Below are 24,069 nucleotides of genomic sequence, written 5' to 3'. Positions count from 1 at the left end.
ATCAAAGTCTAAGTCCTAAGGATATTGATTTATACATGAAAGACAAACTTTATTTAAAAAATTCATTTAAAACACAGGTAAAACAAGTATTCTTAACTAAAAATCTGAGAGTTCAAAGATTTAAAAATCACATTAAAGATGTAATAAATTGTCCGTGTGGGAGATAGCAAGTAGAATCAACCCGTCAAAGGAGAAAGCTGGTCTGGAGATACAGTGGGGGATGAATATGAACCAGGTGTTTTGAGTTACATTAGAAAATACTTTCAACCATAACGCAAGGAATTAAACAAGAAAGACAATACATTTTGAATGTTTATGTTTGAGGTCACTGTGCGGGAATTAGTCTGAATTTGTTTATGATTATTTGTACCACATACAAGATTTAAAATTATTAATCTTTTTTAAAAAAATTTATGAGTTAATATGAATATCAACCAGCAGATAGATTTGGAAATTAAAGGGAAAAGCGCACAAGATCCCAAATTATTTATACAACAGAATTTTGCTATTGACTGGAAATAAGCATGTCACCAGCTGGATATAGGATAAATCATTTAAAAAAATAATGTAAAAATATAAATATTTGATTGGCTGTTAAGCAAAGATATTTCTGAAAAACCATACATATTTTGAGGGTAATTAATTTATGCAAGTAATTTGAGATATGATAGTGAATATGTTTTTGCCTATACATTTTCTAGTTTTAGACTTCAACTGAATACATTATTTAAAAATAAAATAATAGATACTGTAATCATAGTAAATGATCAGTCACTTAAATAGTTATGTAGTGACTCTTATGAGCCTCTAACCCTGGTAATGGTACCCAGCAAGAGTTGCCAGACATTTCTCCTAATTTCTTATAAGTTTATGACTTAGAATGACTAATAAACCCTTATCTGACTACACAGATGGCAACTGCTTAAAGTCTGATATGATTTTTAAAAAGCCAATTGTGTTAACTGTAGCCTGAGCAATTAGGTAAATGCTCAATAAAGTAAAAGAACTTAAACTGGACTCGAAAAATGGGGAGATGCTTTAATGGACAGACCCCAGAAAGAAAAAGTATAACAAATATTACATATATATTTCTTTTTTAAAAAAGACATGATCTATTCAGATGAAAGAGATCAGAAAATTTAAATGATGAAATACAGAATAATGCACACTGGAGTATTGTTGAAAGTAACTAAATAGCTAATATGGAATTATGTTACAGAGTTTTTGCCATGCTGCTCTGAGTGTGTTGAACAATGTCTTGCAAACAATATGAATATAATGAATGGTTTTGAATATAGCTTAGAAATGAATAAATTAATGAAGGTGTACTAAGGGATGGGAAGAAGGGTGGGCTTGAGTAGAATAAATTAGTGGCGACAGAGGCTGCAGGTATTTGGGACCTATTATAGCACTTGAAACAAAAATAGCATTGACTAAATATTTGCTGAATGAATGCATGAAAAGTCCAGAGGCTACTTAGCTAACCAACAATGCAAAGAAGCAAGGAAAATATGACCAGCAACACTGAAAGGAAAAGAAATCAACAGAGACAAGAGGGAAGGAGGGCACAGGGAAAGGGAAGGGAAGGGGAAAGTCAAGGAACATATAGCAAGGACTCATGGACAAAACCAAAGGGGAAGAGCTGAGGGAGGGAAGAGAGGAGGGGGCAAGGGAAAGTGGTGGGGGGAAGGCAGAGACAAATGTATTTAAAAAGTAAATAAATTAATTAAAAAAAAAGGATTAAATAAGAAAAAAAAAGAATGCAATAATATTTTTCAGAAAAAGGATAATATTCAAACAGAGAAGAGGATCACTTATTTCAGTTTCAAAAAAAACTGAGCTTTCAAAAAATATCTGTATGACTGAAAACCCATATTAAATAAATAAAAGTTAATCATAAATTATAGTAAGCCAGGTGGTGAAAGGCAAAATACCGTATGATCTCACCTATAAGTGGAACCTAATCAACAAAACAAATAAGCGAGCAAAATAGAACCAGAGACGTGGAAATAAGGAACAAACTGACAGTGACCAGAGGGGAGCGCGGAGAGTGATAATGGGGGAAAGAAGGGGAGGGGTCTAGTCAAGGAACGTGTATAAAGGGCCCATGGGAATGAACGACAGGGTGGGGACTGACTGAGGGGGCAGGGGACAGGGCGCAGGGCAGGGGAGAGCAACTGGGGAAAATTGAGACAACTGTAATGTAATGAGCAACAATAAAAAAAGAAGGCTAACACCCATTTCATTTGTTGCTGATAGGAACTATAATTTCAGTTAATTTTATAATTTCTACTTGTTTTGTTATGTCATTATTCTCTTCCATTTTTACTGTCAACTTAGTCAATTACTTTTCGTCTTAGGGCAATGAAATATTTCTGTATTCAAAATAAATGTAATGAACTTGCTCTTTATTTCTAGATGGTTTCTTCTTGTTTTTAAGAACACTTGAGCAAGAATCATTCATTTGTACTTGATGTAAGCCTTAGCTTGTCAGTAATTTGTTTTCTTTTTGAAATGATAGCACTGAAGAAGAGCATTAAAAAAACTGTATTATATGTACTTTTCTCATTTATTTAAAATAGAAATAATATCCTCGAATAATTTAGCTGGGACAGTGGTTATATCAGTAAAAAGGACAAGAAAATATTTCAGTCTCTTAAATCTCATGATATTATTTTTTTTGCCAAATTTATTTTCACTTAATCCTAATGGGATTTTAAGTATAATATGAGGATCTTTCTACTTATTTGGATGAGTTTCTTTCAGACTGCAGACTGATAGTCTGGCTACAGTTGACCTATTTTCTCTTTGTGCAAAGTTACACTATTCTAGTCACAGCAGAAACAAATAATAACTGAGGAAATGCTGTGAGCATTGGGGATCCAACTAATATTGTCAAGTTTTCAATTCACTTGTCCATTTTTTTCTAATTCTTTGAACATCTGTCTGAAAAGGAGTAGATGTACAGAAAATTTTTCTAGTTTATGGTTTCTCTTGTGAAGTGGGACAGCCCTACCTATGACTTCACCATTTATTGTGTTGCTAGTAAGGTTTTGATAACTGAACTGAACTTTCTCTTTTCACCAGCACCTGGCACTATTAAATAAGTTACTTAGCATTGAGGTTACAGTTAATCATTGTTTCCCTGTGGAATGTCTTAGAAACTGCTTACTATAGATGCCTGAAAATATTTTATTTGTATCAGACCTATTTATAAGACATTGAAGTAGAAAATAATTTTTCACACAGCTTACTGCATATAATATTTTATCATTTATCTTATTCATTCTGCCAGACAGAAAACTTGAAAGAATGGAAATGAAACTGGCACTTGTTTTCTAAGGATTGTCACTTCTAATAGAACTCAAACTTGTTTTATAGATTCAAATCTTGTAAGTTGATTTTTTAGCACAACACCCAGTAGCAAAACAAAACTGAAATATTATGCAATAATATGGAGTATATGAAATTTTGTCACGTTCATATGAATGTGAGAATGTTTTCATAACCTTGATAGCCCTAGGATATAGTGTAAGAAGAGGCAATACTTTCTTTGGTCCACACTAAGTTTAAATTTATCTTTCCTTATGTGTTTATTCAATATTGCATTCCTTTTTTTTTATGGGTTCTCTGACCAGTTGGAAGGTATAGATGTGTTTCCTATGTTTTGTACAGAATCTGTTAATCACTTTGCCTTTCAAATTATGCCTTTATTCATGTAGTATTAATCTTACTTAGCAGCTTAAAATATAGGTATTTTCTTATTTATAGGAGTATGTTGCCATAATATTTGCTTAATGACATAATATTTAAGAAGGTTATCTATATTAGCAATTTTTATAATGCAAATATTTCTGTCTTTTAATATAAAATTAAAGTTGTATGCCCTTTATGTAATAAGGGTAAGTTTTATAGCACAAATACATCCATACATTTGATTTTGTTTGCTCTTGATAAGAAAAGAGTTTACAATGTTGAGTATTTATTATGTGCAAATTAATGCAGAAAATCATGACAAAGATTCTCTCCAAGAGAATATTTTCTCTGACATTGTAAGGTGAATTATACAGAAAGTATGCAATTTTTTGAATTACATGAAATTTTATTTTATTTTCTAATTTGGATTGTGGAAAAACAATGTAAACTCTAGCTCTTGAATAACAAATTCCATTTTTACGAAGCAGTAGTTTCAGTTATAATTTTTAATTTATTGCCAACAGTTGAAATATATACATTTAAATATTCTTAGAAAACTGAAGTTTGAGGAGTACCTATGTGTAAACATGCCAAATTAAAACACTCATTAATATTTTTATTTTGCTAAACATATGGCTTTTTTAAGCTATGGTTAAAAAATCAGCAAATTATATTTAATAACAAATGCAACGGTCATTTTTAAGAACTATTGTTTTAATAATCACATTTCTTTTTATTTTTATCTAATCAAGGCAAAGAAAGTTTAAAAGCAATGGAACTTTAAGAAAAATGAATAAAAGGACAAAAAAGTTTTAGTGCACACAGTGTAAAGAATATATTTATTCTAATAAAACTTTTATTACACTTCTGGAAAATAGAATACTCTGTCAAAATTACTATTGATAGTCATAACTACTAATGATGAATTATTCTGAATTTTCATATTAGTTAATACTAAATATCATACACAATGTTCTCAAATAAATTTCTTGACCTTGTTCTATTCTGCAGCTACAGGTTTATACCATAATCCACTAGTCATTATTTGATTACAAAAAAAAAGAAAAACCTACAAAGATTTCTAAGAGGTTACCAAGGATCCGCCTCTTAGAATTTTATGTAATTTTAATTGTTAATATACCTTATGCTACCCTTCATACTGAGTCTCAGGATATTTCTGATATATCTTCTAGTTGACAAAATGTTGCGAACCATATTTAGTTGGTAGACGATGGAATCTTTTTTTCAGGTTTAATACACAATTTATAAGGAGGTATTTGATGATTATTCTAAGTTTAAGAACATCGTGAAAATATTGAGAAACTTCCAAGGGCAATTTTCTTTTGGAAGTTAAATTACACTATGATTATCCTTGATTGCTTAGGGTATTCTTACGTAGGACCTTAAAACAAAATATAATTTGTGGACAACTATTGCACAAATACTTGTACAATAAATTCAAGTATATTTCTAAGTATATTTACATGTTGTATATTATGTTGACCTATATATTTATATAAAATATTAATAAATATATTAATATGAAACAATATTTTTCTAAATTTGACAAGCAAAGAAGCTGTCACAACAATTTAGGCTTCATTAAAAATTGAAAAAAATGTCTTTCATCATATAAGGAGTAACATTTGTGTTAATCTTGGATCATTATGGAATATCTAAATACATTTAAAAGTCAGTTTAAACACTTTATTATTTTGAATTTGTGCATTACTTTGGGATGGAACAATAATCCAAAAAACGTTGTCGGAGAGATGGAATACAGATACAAATAATAGTATTATAAGCAAGACATAGTTACAAGTAATAATTTGAAAACACATAATAATACAAAACAGTTCTTGTGAAGAATTCAATTTCTTTCAAAATAAAGAACTTTGTCAAATTATTAAGAGTATGACATTGTTTATTACACAAGTTTCTTAATAAAATTAAAAATAATACTAAAGTATAGAATATCTTGGTCATTTTATAGAAATATTAAAATTCCAACTTTATTTGTATATTTTCCCTGCCATACTTTGAAATAAATAATTAATAGCATATTTTTATTATCCATGCTTCTGTGAAGATGGAGTTAATTTTTCTTTAAACATTGTTACTTGAAAGTATTACAAACTTAGGTACTTAGAGTTGACTATACTTTGATACTTAATTTTTACAGGATATCTCATAGTTTCTTTTTATAATTACTTATTAATGATATAAAAATTTTGAAGAACCCTTATAGATCTTTGCATGTATGTGTTTAGACATATATATTTAGCTATTTAAATAGATCATAAAATTAATGTTTTTAACTTTAATTGTATAATTAATGTATGTGTCATGTTACTGAATTTATTAAACTATAACTCCTTTCTTAAGAAGCAAATCAATAATATTTTATCTTGCATGTATATTCTTATTTCTCTGTGTTTTTTTGGTACTCATAGTATAATTTAGGCTTAATAACATTTTTTTTCAGCTACAGGAAAACTAGAAGCAGGGAAACAAGTGCTATTTTTTGTCAAAGAAAACACATTTTATTTCTTTTGGACAAATTTTACCATATAAACTAACATTTAAAATATGTTGCATATTCTGTTTATCAATAGTTTATATATATAAATAAGAAATGAAAGAAATTTAGAAATATTTTAGTGATTGTAATTTTTTAAACTTATAAACCAGAAATTTATCCAAAATTATTATTAATTAATCAATTTAATATTAGTCTATTGTCTTTAAGTTGTCCAAGAAATTAAAAATTATAATGTAAGCCAACACAATGTATTTCTTTGTAGCACTAAAAGAAGTCATAGATTCAACCATTATAGGAGATATAATTTAGTGAATTTTCATTTAAATAATTTTGTATTTTGGTATTCCTAAACTATGTATTAAAAAATGATTGCTTACTGGATCCATACTACTAACATACAAACCTTTTAAAGTTTAAAATATTAGAAATTAAATTTATATTATATTTATTAAAATGTTATGCTAAAAATGTTTGTGTGACAATAATACCAAGAAGGCATAGTGTTCATTTTAAGCTAAATCTAATTAATGCTAATTAGTTAAAAGTCACCTAAATATCAAGAGTAGTATATAAAATCTTATCATTGTAAATGACCCTCTGCATTCATATATCAAAATTGAACAATATTTACATCTATGTCATGAATCTGTTTATCTAAAACTTAAGTCATTATCCAAACTTCCAGTTAAGCATTTTGATTGTGAATTATAGTTTTACACGGAAAATCATGGAAAAGAATACATAGCTTTGTATTTTTTTTCTATTTTTTCTCTTTTATTTAGAATTTGTTAACCATTTATCTGCATATTTCTAGAATGTGCGCCTAATTTTTAAAAAGTGGGGTTTTTTTTGTTTTTTAATGATCAACTAATCCCAAATTTTCCCATAAAAGGTGAAAAATATAGAAAGAAGGAAAAAAAGAATTAATGTGAACCAACTTCTAACATATACAAATTTATTGCTGTAAAGGCTCCTTTTCTTTTTAAGGCAAGAAAAGGGCTTAGATTTAAGAAACGTGTTTTCTGACATGCAAATGCCCAAGAGCCATATAAAAATTATATATATATATGTAACATTTTTTTAAGTTTATAAAGACCAAGGAGTTCTACGTAGAAAATGATATTCTCTTTGGTGGTTAAAAATAGCAATGTTACTAATAGAGTAAAATAGTCATTTAAAAATAGTCCACTGGAGATTCCTTATCTTATTTCATACTATCTTTTCTTCTCTTTCTCTGTTTTGGAAAGTTTTAAAAAAATTATTGAGTTTATTGGGGTAATGATTGATAAAATTATGTAGATTTCAGGTGTAGAATTCTATAACACATCATCTGTACGTTGTACTGTGCATGCATCACACCAAGTCAAGTCTCCTTCCATCACCATTTCTCCCCCCTTTACCCTCTTCTACCTCCCCCCACCCGCCTCTTCCCTCTGGCAATCACTATGCTGTTGTCTCTGTCTATGATTTTTTTTCCTAATTCCTGCACCTTTGTCTATTTCTTTCTGATTTAGTATTCAGAATGAAAATGGGTAGGAAGGTAACTTAGCTTAGTATACGTGAAACAAAACACAGCCTGGACTTAAACATCTTCTCTTCCATCTTCCAAGCATCTGTTAACTCTAATACATTATGCTCTTATTCAGCCATAGAGTTATTCTGTTTATTTTTCCCGTATCTTACATATGTTTCTTATTTTTTTTCTGGCACCTCCAACAGTAATGTATATATTACAATGACTTAATAAGTTGACTTAATTAAAGTTAAAATTATAGCATTACAATTAATTATTTAATTATATGCTGCCATCATATAATAATTGACTCACTCAATATACCTTAGCATTCAGATGCGGTACAATTTCTTACAAATGTAGGAGAAAAGGTCAGTGAGCCAATGTTGAATTTTCTTTATTAACTATTAATTTTCTAAATCTATGTGACAGACTTAACTGTCATTCAAAATGACACATTGATTCATTCAGAAAGAGAATGTGATACTGAAAGAATCAAGGAAAAAGATAATGTAAACAGCAACAGAGGAAGAAGAGAATAAAGCATACTGTAAGCGTGTTTAAGGGAATGTCCACAGAATCTGTGGGGATGAAAAACTGATGCAGCCAAGAGAGACATAATGGAGCTTAAAACTGTTACTCTTACTCTATTGTTTTCTGAGGTGCTGGAGTTTTGTAAAAAAAAAAAAATATTTGTTCCATTCCTGGAAACTATTTCTTTGCCTTCCTTTCATTTTTATTGAGTTTTTTTCCTCATCTGAAAGCATTTAAACTGTACCTGGAAGATCTTAAAGTAAGCGGGGAAAAGTAGGTTTACAGTTTAAGTATATGAAACAGTTTATTATTGTATTATTTATTATTATATTATTTTTCTATATGAACAGCTATAAACTACGTTAGCTCCACCCTGTATTTATGACAGTCTTATAACCTTATTTGTTGAAGGTTACTTTTTAATCTTCTTTACCTGACATGCTTATGGCCAACATAGGCAACTATATTTGATTTATAATCTACTTTCATAAGAGAAAAAAATGAAAAAAGAGATCTCTGGAAGTTCCTTTATACCATATGTAGTAAAATGATAAGTAATATTGAATTTAAAACAATTTCTACTCTGTTTTTCTTAGAAGGCATGAATTTTACTTATACTTATTTGTCAATATAATTAGTTCTTATTTCGTTCTGTAAACCTCTCAATAAAAGGGTAGTATTGTAGACATTAAGCTTCTAATTATAACTACTGATATCATATGCTCATTTTTATAAAACATTATTAATAGTGATTGTGTGTTATTTACAGATACTGGCTGACCTAGAAAATCATGCATTATTTAAGAATGATCTGGAATGTCAAAAGTTGATTCTGGAAGCAATGAAATATCACCTATTGCCAGAAAGAAGAACTTTAATGCAAAGTCCAAGAACTAAACCTAGAAAATCCACGGTTGGAACTCTGTATGCTGTAGGAGGAATGGATAACAACAAAGGTATATAATTTGAGACCTATGTATAGTACACACACTGTATCATACCATGACACAATTTTAATATTGGAATCTGTATACTGCGAACAAACATCTCATAAACTTAGTTTTATGCATTAAGATTTAAGATTAAGGGAACAATTAACACCTTTGATTTTCAGTCTGTAGTTGCTGCCTCTGCTTTTTATTCATCTTTATGTCCTTTATCTATTATGCATTATCTACAAGATTTCATAGGAAATGAAAAGGGAGATCTAAAGCACTTGGAAAACACCGGCCAAATCATTTTTTGGATATACTGATCACTCTATTTCCATTCTAAGTAATGGAAAGGGAATGGGCCAGGTCTTTGCTTGCTGAAAGTATTATTATGAAGATAGTTTCTGCTTGCGAGAAGTTTAAAATCTCATACAGAAGACTGTCCAATAAATAGACAATTTTAAATGAGTATAAAAATTGTGGAAGTTATAATTTACAAATTTAATTGTTTTAACAGTTTTGCCCTTCAAAAGGAAGTGAGAGTTTTGTTTAAAATTTGAACACATTCACTCAAAGATTTTGTTTTTACATTTCTTGGTGAAAAAAATATTAATATTTTTCCTCTTCAGCCTTTCTTAATTGGGTTTCAATTATCTTGAACAAGTACAAGAGACAAATAATATGTATCATATCTTTGGGTCTAATAAGTGATGCAATTATCCATAATATATTAAATGCTCAAGTAAAAAACTCAGTTGGCAAAAATAGAATGTGATCATCTATTCAACTTCTACTAAAGGAGCTTTGTTATGAAAATCAGAAGGAAGCAAGAAAACTTACTTTAACAACTGTGAAGTAAAATCCCAAATAGTAGCTAATAATTTAGGTAAATAAAAAACAACTTAATATCATTAATAAAAAAATTACTCATTCCCATTTTGTTCTTGATTAATATATGAGGGGGGCAACAATGGAATTTATTTATAAAAAATAGTGTATTTATTCTTACATGTTTAAATTTCAGTCACCTCCAAAATACTCTCCATTTGATGTAATATACCTATTGAGACAATTCTTCCACTGCTCAAAACAGTTTTTGAACTTGTAGATTTTGATGCCTTTTAGTGCTTATGCTGATTTTTGTTTCACCTCTTCCTCATCAGCAATACTTTTCCCTTTGAGGACTCTTTTTTTCATCCAGGGAAACAAAACAAAGTAGCTCAGGATGAGATTGGATAAATAGAGAGGGTGAGGCACTGGATCTTGCTGTTTTTGGTCAAAAACTGCTAAGCATTCAGCATGGTGTAGGCAGCTGCACTCATATATCACGCATCAAGAAATGGGCAAGTGGAAATAGTTTTCATAAAAAATACACGGAAGCCAGAAGTAGCCTCTCACTACAACACCGGCTGGTACACTGATACAGATGGGTTCCTAGAACACTCACCTATAGCAGGGGAAGCCTGTACTACAGGAGACCCACACTCCAGAACATAATTCTTGTTTTTGGGGGGTTCCTCATATCTTGTAACTATTAGTTAGTTTTAATAGTTTAATTTTTGAAAAGTCTAACTCCTATTTACTGGGATATTGATTTATTGTATTTATCATATTACATGAGCACTAGCATAACTATCAGTTTAAAAAGTATACATAACGTGTTGCTTTAAGAACTAGGAAAATGACATTAATCTCTCTACCTTGTTTTCTCACTCCGTCCCAGCTTCCCCATCCCCTCCATTTCGCTCTCCCAATCTGTGTCATTACTTTAAGACAGCAATTTTAACTGACGTGAGGCATAAATCACACTGGTATGCTACAAGAACTTTAAAAACACACAATACCTGACTGTATAATCAGGATCATGACTCTTATCCCTTAAATTGTCAAATAAAAAAATAATTAAAACAGCCAACACAATAGCCATCTGATGTGACTGAATCAAAATTATAACTAATTTTTTATCAGATAGTCAAAATATATTTTTTTAGTGTGCCACAGAAATTTATTAGTTGTTTTTATGCACCATGAGATAAAGAACGTTGAAAATTCCTGCTCTAAGAGAACATGTCAGAAGTTTTCAAAGAAAAAATATAGTGGTTTAAAACCCTCTTTTAAATGTGGTGAAAACAACATGTATCAGATACAAATATGACCAAAACTTGTTAGAAATTATACTAAAATGCCAAAGAAGATTTTTTATTTCCAAGCTAAGAAAACAAATGTTAACATGTATCCTTGTTTTCCTTAGGAGAGTAATAAATATCAAATAACCTGCAGCACATGCCATAAGTAGCCGTCCCTTGGAGTAGAAATGTGCAAAGTTTACTGTAACATAGTAACACGTTCATTTTACTTGTAAAAGTAAACACCCTAGTTTCCAGTGACTTTCAATAAACACATTCATTAAAGTCTCCCATTTCATAAATGAGCAAAAGTTTTATACATGTTTATCAAGCTCTAAGGGCAAATGAGTGGCATTCTTTTCCAACCACAATTCACGTGCAGTGCCATTCTGCATTAGTCTTCGGTGCGGGGCGCAGTGGCCACTCATACACTTCACAAAGTGGCGAGTGGCATTTGTTTTTAAAGAACACTGTATTCTACAGAAAGAATACCCAAGACAAAATGCATTCCATTTGTAAATCTTCACATAACACTTTTAGTAACTGCTTTCCTTTAGTTTTTTAAAAATTTTAATGAATTTATTGGGGTGACATTTGTTAATAAAATTAATAAAATTTCAGCTATACAATTCTATAATACATCATTTGTATATTGGATTGTGTGCATGTAACTTTTAAAAATAAATAAGTAAATAAAAGCACAGATTTAATCTGGTAAGCTTGTGACTAGACTGAAAAATAAACAATAATTTAATACAAGAATCAATATACCATAAAGAACCAAAGCACATAACTAATTTGAATTTTTAAACCTGGTGAATATAATACAATTGCTACAGCACAGAAAAATATGGGAATATAGAGTCTAATTAGTTAAAATGTTTGCCAGAATTTGAATTTTTAATCATACACGGTAGTCTTTAAGATGAAGAGATTCTTAAAAAATGAACTTTCTTAGGAATTATGAATATCTTTCATTTTAGAGTTGAATAATACTAATAACTTATTGCTACACTTATCCAGTAAGATAGAGTCTTACAGAGTGTTATAATACAGGAGGTTTACAAAGATTTCCTGATTAAATCAGAAGTTAAACAAACATTTATTTGAAGGAAACTTTAAGAATTCTTACCATACCCTTAGCCCTATAAGAATTGGATATTAAATATATTTCATAAACTTAAATAAAAATCTAACACTTAATACCAAACCTCAGAATATTTATATTCCTTGGTGATGCAAAAACTTAGAGAAACTTAGTATTTCAAGGTAATTAAAGAGTTAACAGGCATTTTCAAGGTAATCCCTTGTTTTTCCTGCATAAGTAGTATAGCCAAAATTTACTAATTTGTGTTATCTCTAAATAAGCATTAAGATTTTATCTTAAAATTATGATCTTTTTTCTTGAAAAGTATTGAAGCTAAAGTAGTGAAAATGTAAAAAAAAATGTATCATAGCAAAAAACTGGAATTAACTTTGAATGACTAATTTGAGGAATAATACAATACAATACAATACCCTATGATATAAAACATGCAGTGTGATTTTTTTGAAATTATTTACTTGTTTCTATTATCCCCTAGAAAGGGCTATGTAGACCCTGCCTTGGTTTCCCCGTTAGCTCTGTGATAACTGGGATCCAGATGTTATCACATGAGGCTGATGACCTGTGGGTACAATTTTCTGTAAATATTATGAAAATTCAGAGGACTGTCCTCTCTTTTCCTTCTTATATTCATATGTGTATGCATTCAGTAATGATGCAAATCTTCTCCACATCTATTTTGTGCCAAGATCTATGGTAAGAACTTGTGACCATGGTGGGCACTTTAAATATGACCTCTGTCTCACAAAGCTACCAAGTTAATCTGTGAAAACAAATAGTAAGCCAAATATTTATGAGTAAAATGAGTGTTTTAAGACGGGAATTGCTAGAGTAATCAGTACAATGCTTGGGAGGCAAGCTAATCTGGTCTAGAAAAGTAAAGGAGTACAAGGGAATTGTTTGATGCTGCCTATTTTTAAATATGATTTTGTAGTGTATTTTTTCATTACCATTAAGTCACCTTATGCCCCCGCCCCCTGCAACCACCACACTGTCCATGTGCATGGGTCCTTTTTCCTATTTGTTCAATCCTTTCACATCTTACACTCCCCTTTCCCTTTGCTGTCATCCTGTTCTATCTATGAGTCTGTATTTTGCTGTTAGTTCAGTTTGTTCATTAGATTCCACAAATGAGTGAAGTCATATAGTATTTGTCCTTCTCTGACTGGCTCATTTCACTTAACAATGTTCTCCAGGGACATCCATACTGTCCCAATGGGCAAAACGTTCTTCTTCTTTACAGCTGATACTATTATATTGTGTGAATGTCCCATAGTTGTTTTATCCATTCATCTACTGATGGACACTTGGGCTACTTCCTTATTCTGGTGACTGTAAATAATGCTGCAATGAGCATAAGGGTGCTTATGTTCTATCGAATTAGTGTTTTGGGTTCCTTTGGTTATATTCCTAGAAGTGGGATTGCTGGGTCAAAAGGCAGATCTAGTTTTAGTTTTTTGAGGTGTCTCCATACAGCTTTCCACAGTGGCTGCACCAGTCTGCATTCTGACCAACAGTGCAGAAATGTTCTCCTTTCTCCAATCCTTGCCTGCACTTGTTGTTTGTTGATTTATTGGTGATAGCCATTCTGACAGGTGTGAGATTTTACGTTGTTGTTTTAATTTGCATTAATCTGATCATTAGTGAGGTGGGGCATCTTTTCATATATCTATTACCCATTTGTATGTTTTCTTTGGAGAAATGTCTATTCAGATCCTTTGCCCAATTTTTAATTGGATTGTTTGATTTTTTGGTGTTGAGTTTTGTAAGTTGTTTATAAACTTTGGAAATTAACCCCTTTCAGATGTATTGGCAAATATGTTCTCCCATTCTGTGGGTTGTCTTTTTATTTTGTTGATGTTTTCCTTTGCTGTGCATAAACTGTTTAGTTTGATGTTTAGTAGTCTTATTTGTTTATTTTTTCTTTTCTGTCCCTTGCCTGGGGAGTTATAGATATAAATATAAAATATTGCTACAATATTTTGCTTAATATGTGAAAGGCTTAACAGAGTTGATTCCAATTTGAACTCCAGAGGTCTTTGAAAGTAAATGATATTCCTGGTGGATAAAGCAGTCTTTGAAATCAGAGAAATGTCTGTCAAATCCAAGAATGCTGTTTAAAAATTCTAGTAGTTTACCCTTTCTAAGTATTATATTGTTTCTGTAAAATTTTTGACAACTAAATTAGATAGAGTATAAGAGGCTAAACTATTAATATTACCAGGCATTCTGACATGTTTGACACCAAAGATACTACTAGAGAACTCAGCAGTAATCTGAGGCTGAATTTCCTAATCATGCTCTGGAATAGGGCCAAGCCATCTAGGAACTTTAGAGGCAGGAGGCTATAGAGGTTTATAAGGTAATAGTGATGTGACACAGTGAAAAATAATAAGACAATAAGATATTCATATAAATAACACATATAAATAATCATTTATTATATAAGGTAAATACCTTTTCTACCAACATAAACAACATTCAAGAATGCTGAATCACATGAATCATATAAGAAAAAAGAATCAAATCATAAATGTAAGTCAGCAGTGTGTTTTGGACAATGAGATTTAATTCACTGAAATATCTGAAAATATAGAAAAATAAATCTTTAAGAATGTAGTAATACATAGCATGTTTTGAGGTCAATTAAAATCATTAATATATTTATTCATATTTGTTCTACTATGAGTGAGAAATGAGCGGAAATATAAATTTAAACACTGTTTTTTAAAAAGACAATAAATAACAAAGACTGTTTTGTAAGAACAAGTTTTTAACAGTGTCAACTGAAATCAAGTGCAGATTTAAATTAATACATTAAATTTTATCAATAAATTGCTGATATTTTGGTATAAATTTTATCAGTCACACAGAAATCACCATAAATCCTTTAGAAATTTGACTTAAAAGTAAAATATTAATTGCTTACTCTCAAGTGTTTGCATTGGCTTATACTTACATGTGATTCATGAGAGCTATGAAAAAAAATTTGGACCCATTGGTTAATGGGAAAAAATTTCATCATATTATCTCTAAAAGATTTATTTCCTGATATCTGATTATTAGACAATTCCATGGAAATAAAAATAGTTTGGTTTTGTACTAAGAGAAATATTTAAAAAGAAAATTTTTGTGTCATTCTAATTATGAACATGTGCTAAAGTCCTGGTAAATATACAACACATATTATTAACTCATTTCAAAATTATTTAGGACTTTAAGATAAAATTTGCATACAGTGAAATGCACATTTATTTTTAATCTTCACCTGAGGACATTTTTTTCATTGCTTTTAGAAAGGGAGGAAGAGGGAGGAGGAGAGAAGGAGAGAAACATCAGTTGGCTGCCTTCTCATAGTGCCCTGACTGGGGATTGAATCTGAAACCTGGGTATTTATTTACCCTGATGAGAATTGAACCTGTGACCTTTTACTTAGCAGGACAACACCCAACCAACAGAGTCACACTGGCCAAGGTAGAAATGAGCAAATGCACAAATCTTAAGTGTACCTTTAAATGGGTTTTGACACATATATAGATAGATAGATAGATACAAAAAATACATATATACATATGTATACATATATACATATACACATATACAACACACATATATATATATATATATTTACTTGCCAATACATATATATATATGTATTCAAACACTTATTCAAACACTTAACATGGTAGAGAACATTGGCATTACTTCAGAAATTTCCCCAATATCCTTTCTAGTCAGTTTCTGGCTCTTACATCTCCAACGACAACGTCTATAAATATTTTTGAACTTTAATTAGTTTTGCCTATTTTTGTACTTCATTTAAATGCAATCACACATTTTGTGTTCTTTTATCTAAGGCTGGTGTCAATCAGCATATATTTTGGTGATTCATTCATACTGTTGAGTATATCAATAGTTTATTCTTTTCCATTGTTTAATAGTAATCTGTTTATCCATTTTCTTGTTGATGACATCTGGGATATTATCAGTTTCAGCTATTGTTTATGAACCATACAAGTTCACTTATAGAAAGCTTTTGCTTTTTATTAAATGTATATAATTTTAAACTTAAGTATTAGCTCTGTTTTCTAAATGTTATATGTATCAAAATTCAATAATTCAGTGTCAATTTAAGTTTTATCAGATAAGGATTTTAAAACAGCTGTTATTATTTATGATAAGGATATTAAGCATATTTTAAAACAATTATACAAATACATCATTTTTAGATAACATACTGTTCTTAGTCTTTTCTAGGTCTATTGTCATAAGGTTTTAGTTAGAGGTATTTTTGTTTTACATATGTATAATTTCCTTTTAATTGAAATCTTTACAGGAATCTCAGCAGGTGACCAATGCCAATGTCTACTTCTAAATCATGGGCATGATAAACAATAGAGCAATATATTTGGTAGTCTTACTAATTATAATTGTTAGATTAAAATCATTTTTAGGTGCTCACATGTTGATTAGAAAATGGGCCTTTCTGATAATTCTACTAATGTTGCTTTTTCCCTAAATTAAGAAAAAAATAGATTTTGTTGTTTTTTAAATCTGTGCTTTAATAATTGAAAACATTAATTATGAAGTTGCATCATAATTGTATCCTATGTACTGCTGGTTTCTCAGCATTTCTTAAGTTCCCAGGTTATCAACTCACTCTCTGGTTGGGTACCTACTAATTCCCAGTCAGCGTTCTAGGCACTGATAAACTAAACAGAAAAAGTGCCTGGCCTGTTGCAGCTTTAATTATCTTCTGGAAACTATAAACAAACATTTAAGTTATTATAGTTCATGTGATAACTACTTGAAGTGAAATATAAAATAAAAAAAGTTTATTGGGGAGTCAGCATGAGAGGATAGAGTTGCTATTTATAAAGCGTTGCTGGAAAATGCCACTCTGGTAAGTGAAATACTATATACAAATTTCTATCTGGAAATTCAACCTGTCTCTTTCTAAAATGAAGACTTCTTGACTTTATTATGACCAATAGACATATTTTAAGTGTCATTTTCTTTGAGTATTTATATTTTATTGGTATTTTAAGAATAAGGTTGGCAAACTAAGGCCCAAAGGCCAAATCTAGCCCACCATCTGTTTTGTATGGCTTTGGTTTATACATTTTAATGGTTTAAAGAAAGAATAATATTTCATGATGCATTTAGTGAATATATGCGTTTTATAAAATACAAATTTCACTGACCATAAAATTTAATTAAGACTCACTCATTTGTTTATCCATTGTTTATAGCTGCTTTCACTATAATGACCACATGCTTGTAACAAAGAGACCCATAAGTAGGTCCACAATTACTGTTTTTTACTTTTTGGATCTTTACAGGAATATTTTCCATGCCCTATTATAGAAAAAATAGACCTCTACACCACATTTCTAGGAAATTCCTGAAGTCAAATGTCACATTCCCTTGACCCAACTCTAATCTATTGGCAGCTGGAGTGGGCAGTTTCTGTGCCTGTTTACAATATCCTGTGACAGTCCATCTCCCCGTCTTCGGCTTATCTGCCAAAGAACGTCCCTTGAGGTATCAAGAGAAGCTCAGACTGCAAGGCCTTTGTACAAGAAGCCCAGAAATTTAAGTAGAGGGTGGGGTTATTTAAAACTCCAAGGCTCTCCCCAACCATATGAGCATAGAAGTATGAGATTCTGTTGTAATTTTACATTCAGCATTATCACCTAATATCTTGGTTGGCCAATTCTTGCTTTAATTATCCATTTTATTTTGTAAAATGACTTCTATCACTAGAAGACAAAAAGGCAACACAACAGCCTGTGCATGCACTCAGTAACAGAGGCACAATAATTAATCGCCTTCTGTCTTTGAAAGTGATGTGATTGATCACTGCTTAAGATGTACATCTATTATTTAAGTGGTGATTTGTGGACTGAAGAGCTAATAGCAAAGTTTGCACTTTATGCAGATTACTCACAGTTAATATACTGTATTATAATAATTGAAATTTGTTGGGGGACAGGTATTAATTCACTGAATCATGGCAACTGAAATTCATGGATATGAGAACCATGCAAAGCAAGGAATGTCTATATTTGAGGATACATTGTAGAATTATGCTGCTTGATGCAGAGAAATAAGACTAGAGTATTAGGGTATAATGCTGAAAGCCACTGTAAGGTCCTACTTGTAGGTACAAGCCTTTGAAGAAACAGCCCTCCTTTGTTTGGCTGAAGGTGAATCAAGATTCTGTGAGGCACTGCTTTCTTACTGACACAAAGCAGCCTCTGTGCATTTCCTACATACAGTATGGCAGCTGGCAAGCCAAGGACTCTCTGGCTCAGACTAAGATATTTATGAGACTATTTAGTTTAAAAAAAATATTAATCAAAGAGTTAAATACAGAACCTTTTTCAAAGTGATATTTTCAGATGTAAAATACAAAAAAATCTTTAAGGAAATTGCACTATTACATTGTTCTGTTTATCATTTAATGCATGAGAGCTGTTTGCACTCAGTGGGTCCTATAGATATACTAAGTAGGTGAATGACATGTCAACGCCACATTAGCAGTGGCTCTTCCCTTAGACAGTATCAAATAATTGATTGGGTGAACAGAAGAATTAAAAATCATCCTTTACTTCTCTATATTTGCATTGCCTCCTTCTTAACAGCCTAGTCACAGCCACAGGTCAATTATTGATTTTCACTAAGTCTGGTGTCTGATAAGACAGCCTTACATCTTTCATGTGAACTCAAAGCAAATTTTTAATATAGCTAATAATGAGAATATTGGTAATAAAAACATAAAGAACAGAAAAGCTTTAATTCTTAACGGTAAATAAAATTTTTTTAAGAGTTGCTACAATTTTCTTGAGTTTTTGGGTTTTTTAATCAAACCTTTTACTATAGAGCCTATTTTATAGTATTTTAGTATTTAATGTGTACTTTGGATTTTCACATATTTAAAATTATCTAACTTAGGGAAAAATTCCTGATATATAACTCTTTCTAATCAGAGGACTTGGCCAGATCATTTCACCAAAACGCCAATACAAAAGAACCTATGCACCCCAATGTTCATAGCAGCACAATTTACAATAGCCAAGTGTTGGAAGCAACCTAAATGCCCATCAGTAGATGACTGGATCAAAAAATTATGGTACGTATACACAATGGAATACTACGCAGCAGAAAGAAAAAAAAAAGTACTAAACTTTGCGACAGCATGGATGGAACTGGAGAGCATCATGCTAAGCGAAATAAGCCAGGGGGCGAAAGACAAATACAATATCCTGAATTTTTCTCCACACTCTGCATCATTACCTGAATTGTCAAAAGGCAAAAATAGAAAGTGAAATAAGATAGGTAGAATTAAGCATCTTGACCTGATTTTTACTTCCCTGCCTTGAACTACGCAAGCTTCCCTATTAAGAACTTTTAAAGAACAGCTTTTCATATGGCAATTTTACAACTGGATAATTTTTAAAGCATTTTACTCAACATTAATCATCATATGGCTTAAGAAAATGATTCACTTAGAATTCTGTCAGAAAAACCTGAGCATTTGCAATTAGATGGAGGAAATAACTTATAAAAAAAAGTCATATAACTTTTTCTGAAGAAACTCAATACAATGAAAGAAAGCTTATTCTTTCATCTTTTTCCTTTAGAATGCTGCTCTGCTTGATGTCTGCCTCAGTAACTCCATTCAGTCATTTTGGTTCCACTTCAGTACCTTATCTTTGAACTTGAAGTATATCATTAGAGATTATTAGTTCAAGGTCATCAGGTTGCACAAAGCAATAGAAACAACTAAAAATCATGAATAACATCATGGCAGTCTAAGCCCAGTTTGTTTTACAGATACAGAGAATTGTTACTGGGCCACTAAGGAATATTCTAGGGAAGAACCATACTTCCCTAAGGTTCACAGGGGAAAAAAATTTAAAAAACAAGTGAGGTATCTACTTTTTAAAAAATCTTTAGAATAATGAGGAAAAATGCTTTATTTATTAAGTTAAATGTCAGTTGTTTATATTATACTCAGTGAGTCAGCAAGCAAGGAACTTTCAGCTCCTAGAAGTCATGACTTCATTGAAGAATGAAAAAAGACTCCTTCAGGTGACAAGTGAATGCTCTATCAGTAAAGTTTCCTTTCATAGCTTCATCTTCACTAGAAAGAGACAAAGCTTAGTGACTAGGCTGAAACTGTTTCTAGTGTCTCTTCTAAAGATAGATCAGAGTTAAACTTGTAGGTCAAGTTTCTCAAAATTTAGTATATTAATATCTTTATTTTGCTTTTTAGTAGTCAGAGGAGTTGGACCACATCACTCTTCATTCTGTAGGTCTTTCGATGAATGTGAATTGGATAATATATTAGTATGTTGTGATAAAATACCCACTATAATAAATTCTTAGGTACTCAGTACATTATTTTAAATCAATCTCTCTTTGAATATACATTAATAAAAATAAATACATCCGTTCTCTGGATTAAGTCTCCTTTGCAGATTCACAAGGGAATAAGCCTCTGTGTACTTGTGTATTCATTTCACATACACCAGACCTAATTCTCCAATGTGTGGCTCTTCTCTGGCAAAGAAAGAGACTCTTAGGGCTACCTTAAATTACTTCTATATAGAGACTCACAAAAAATAGAAGTAAAAGATTTAGAGGTAAGTAGAGTCATTACACTTTTCATTAATATGGTAATTATTCAAGCCTTCATTTTGAAATGAATAAGCAACAACAGACCACAGAGAGACTTCAACTAATATGAGGTCTGTACAGAAAAATTTCAGCCATTGTTAACGTAACAAAAAAAGTTTGTGTGACATCGATGTAACCTGTCAGGCAGGCAAAATGGACTGGAATGTGCATGCATGAACAATGACTTCACTGTACTAGTCGGTGGGGGTGGTAGATGTCGCTGAGTGAGAATGTGTACTGTGTGGCCATTGCATTCAAAATGACTGAGCAAGTGGAGCAAGAAATCTGCATCAAATTTTGTGTTAAGCTGGAACATTCCTCTTAACACATTCCTCTTGTGTTAAGCTGAAACTATTCAAATGATTCAGAAGGTTTTCGGGGGCCATGCAATGAGTGCAGTGCAAATAAAAGCATTGCACAAATGCTTCAAAGATGGTCCAGGATCAGTTGAAAGTGATCCACATTCTGGAAGGCTGGCAACGAGCAGAACACCTGAGAATGTTGAACATGTACAGGCTGCAATCAACAAAAACTGGTGACTCACAATGGAAGAACCAGAGGCTGATCTTGGGATTCCAAAAACTGCTGTGTCCAAGATTTTGATACAGGATCTTGACATGAAACATGTCATGGCAAAATTCACACAGTGGCTTCTGCTACCAGAGCAGAAGGAACATTGTGCTGCAGATGCTAATAACTGGATTCAAACTACTACCAATCAATCGGATTTCCTCAAGAAGGTCATAACCAGAGATGAACAGTGGTTCTATGGCTATGATCTGGAAATGAAGGATCAGCCATCCCAATGGATGTCACCTGGTTCTCCATGCCTGAAGAAGACATGGCAAAATCACAAGATTAAGACCATGTTAACTATGTTTTTTGATTGGGAAGATGTTGTCCATCACAAGTACGCTCCTCCAGGACAAACAATTAATGAGTGTTACCTGAATGTTTTTCATAGGTTGAGAGATGCAGTATGATAAAAATGGCCACAGCTGTGGGCAACTGGTGATTGGCAACTTCATCAGGACAACACACCCACTCATGCATCACACCTCCTGCAGAGTTTATTGGCAAAACAACATATCACTCAGGTGACTCATCCTCCTTACAGCCCAGATATGGTGCCCTGTTGACTTCTGGCTTTCCCTAAAGCAAAAATTACTTTTGAAAGGGACGAGATATCAGACCATCAATGAGATTCAATAAAATACAACCAGGCAGCTGATGGAGATTGGGAGAACTGTGTGAGGTCCCAAGGTGCCTACTTTGAAGAGGCCTGAGGTGTTACTGTCTTATGTACAATGTTTCTTGTACCTTCTTCAATAAATGTCTCTATTTTTCATGTTACATGCCTGGACACCTTCTGAACAGACCTCATATATCTTTGTGAGAGTGGTGTTGGTTTATAAAAAAGGTGAAAATGTATTTTCTAATAATTTGTAGTTTAGGTGGAGATCCATGAGACCTCTTGCTTTTTCACACTTATGAAAAACATTTTCATAACTCATATTTCTGCCATATGGTCAGTAATACCAGAACTAGAACCTAATGGTCATTTTTGACATTTTAGTTTTCATTCACCAGTGCCCACATTTTCAACAAAGGCTAGAAAAATTCTAATATAATTATGGTTTAAGTGTTTATTAGAACCTAAGCTATTTTAATAATAATATACAATAGTCCCCTCTTATCCAAAGTTTGTGCTTTCCCAAATTTGGTTACCTGTGGTCAACCACATTGTGAAAATATTAAATGGAAATTTTCAGGAAAAACAATTCATAAGTAATTTTTTTTACTTTTTTATTTAAAGAAGGAGAATTCTTTCATATGGAAAGAGTTAGTACAATCACATATTTGAAACAAGAAACAATAGGTACTGAACCAGATGGAAAGGGCGAGGGGTAAGTGAACCACCATGGCATGGTGAATCCATGATTCCATTTCCCATCCAGGGTAAAACTTCCCCAAAATAATGTATAAACAAGCTGCACATTATACTGTTGGCCATCATCTGCCCCTTCAAATATCTGGTCTACATAAAAAGACAAAGAGAGGAAAAGCCAAAATAAAAATGAAAGGAAACACAAACAACCCTCTCAAGAACAACAAAAAAATCCCACACTCCACTATGCAAGGCATGAGGTCAACAGCTTATAGTACAGTATCCCCTTTAAACAATAAAAGAAAGCCACCACACAGAGCCCTTGTAGAAATTTCCACCTGGAGGCTTTGTAACATGTTGAAGACAGGGCCCTGGGGACACTGCTACCACATCGGAGGCCACCCAGCCTGGGTGGAGAAACAGTGAACAGCAGGTTGGGTGCACCTGGAAGATCACTAGCCAATGCATGCTGGTAGGCCAGGTGGAGGACACAGCTGAGGACAGAAATGACTCAGTGATGGCGTCAGAAGCTGTTTGTCTTCAGCTGTGTTCTCCAATTGGTAAGCTTTAAATTGCATGCAGTTCTGTGTAGCCTGATGGAATATTGTGCCATTCTGGTCCATTCTGCTCAGGACATGAATCAACCCTTTGTCCATTGTCTCCACACTGTGCTACCTGCCTGTTAGTCACTTAGCAGGCTTCTCAATTATCAAATGCATTACAGAGAGAGACATTGATAGATCACATTCACATAACTTTAACCACATTATATTGTTTATAATTGTTATAATTGTTCTATTTTACTATTAGTTGTTGTTTACCTTTCACTGTGCTTGATTTAAAAATAAACTTTATCATAGATATTTATGTACAAGGAAAATATGGTACATTTGGGGCTTCATACTATCCATGATTTTGGCATCTACTGGATGTCTTGGAACATATCCCCCATGAATAAGGTGAGGACTAGTGTAAAAGCAGGTGTTTGTTTCATTTTTGGCAAATGTTAGTTATGAAAGTAAATATTTAATTTAAAATGGCAAATAAT

General features: G+C 31.9%; 1 protein-coding gene across 2 annotated transcripts in view; it reads left to right on the top strand.

Annotated features, from left to right (window-relative positions):
- KLHL1 (kelch like family member 1) overlaps positions 1-24,069 on the top strand; it is a 340,901-nt gene that overhangs the window by 231,038 nt on the left and 85,794 nt on the right. For both annotated transcript variants that reach the window (XM_054586413.1, XM_054586412.1), the window contains one exon: positions 9,055-9,241. In XM_054586413.1, the coding sequence (XP_054442388.1) occupies positions 9,055-9,241 (187 nt within the window). The remainder of the gene's footprint in view (positions 1-9,054; positions 9,242-24,069) is intronic.

This window comes from Pteronotus mesoamericanus, unplaced genomic scaffold (genome assembly GCF_021234165.1).
Source record: "Pteronotus mesoamericanus isolate MK-2021 breed Mesoamerican mustached bat unplaced genomic scaffold, CSHL_Meso_final contig_94, whole genome shotgun sequence".
NCBI lineage: Eukaryota > Metazoa > Chordata > Mammalia > Chiroptera > Mormoopidae > Pteronotus > Pteronotus mesoamericanus.
This window is presented reverse-complemented; position numbering and strand designations above follow the sequence as displayed.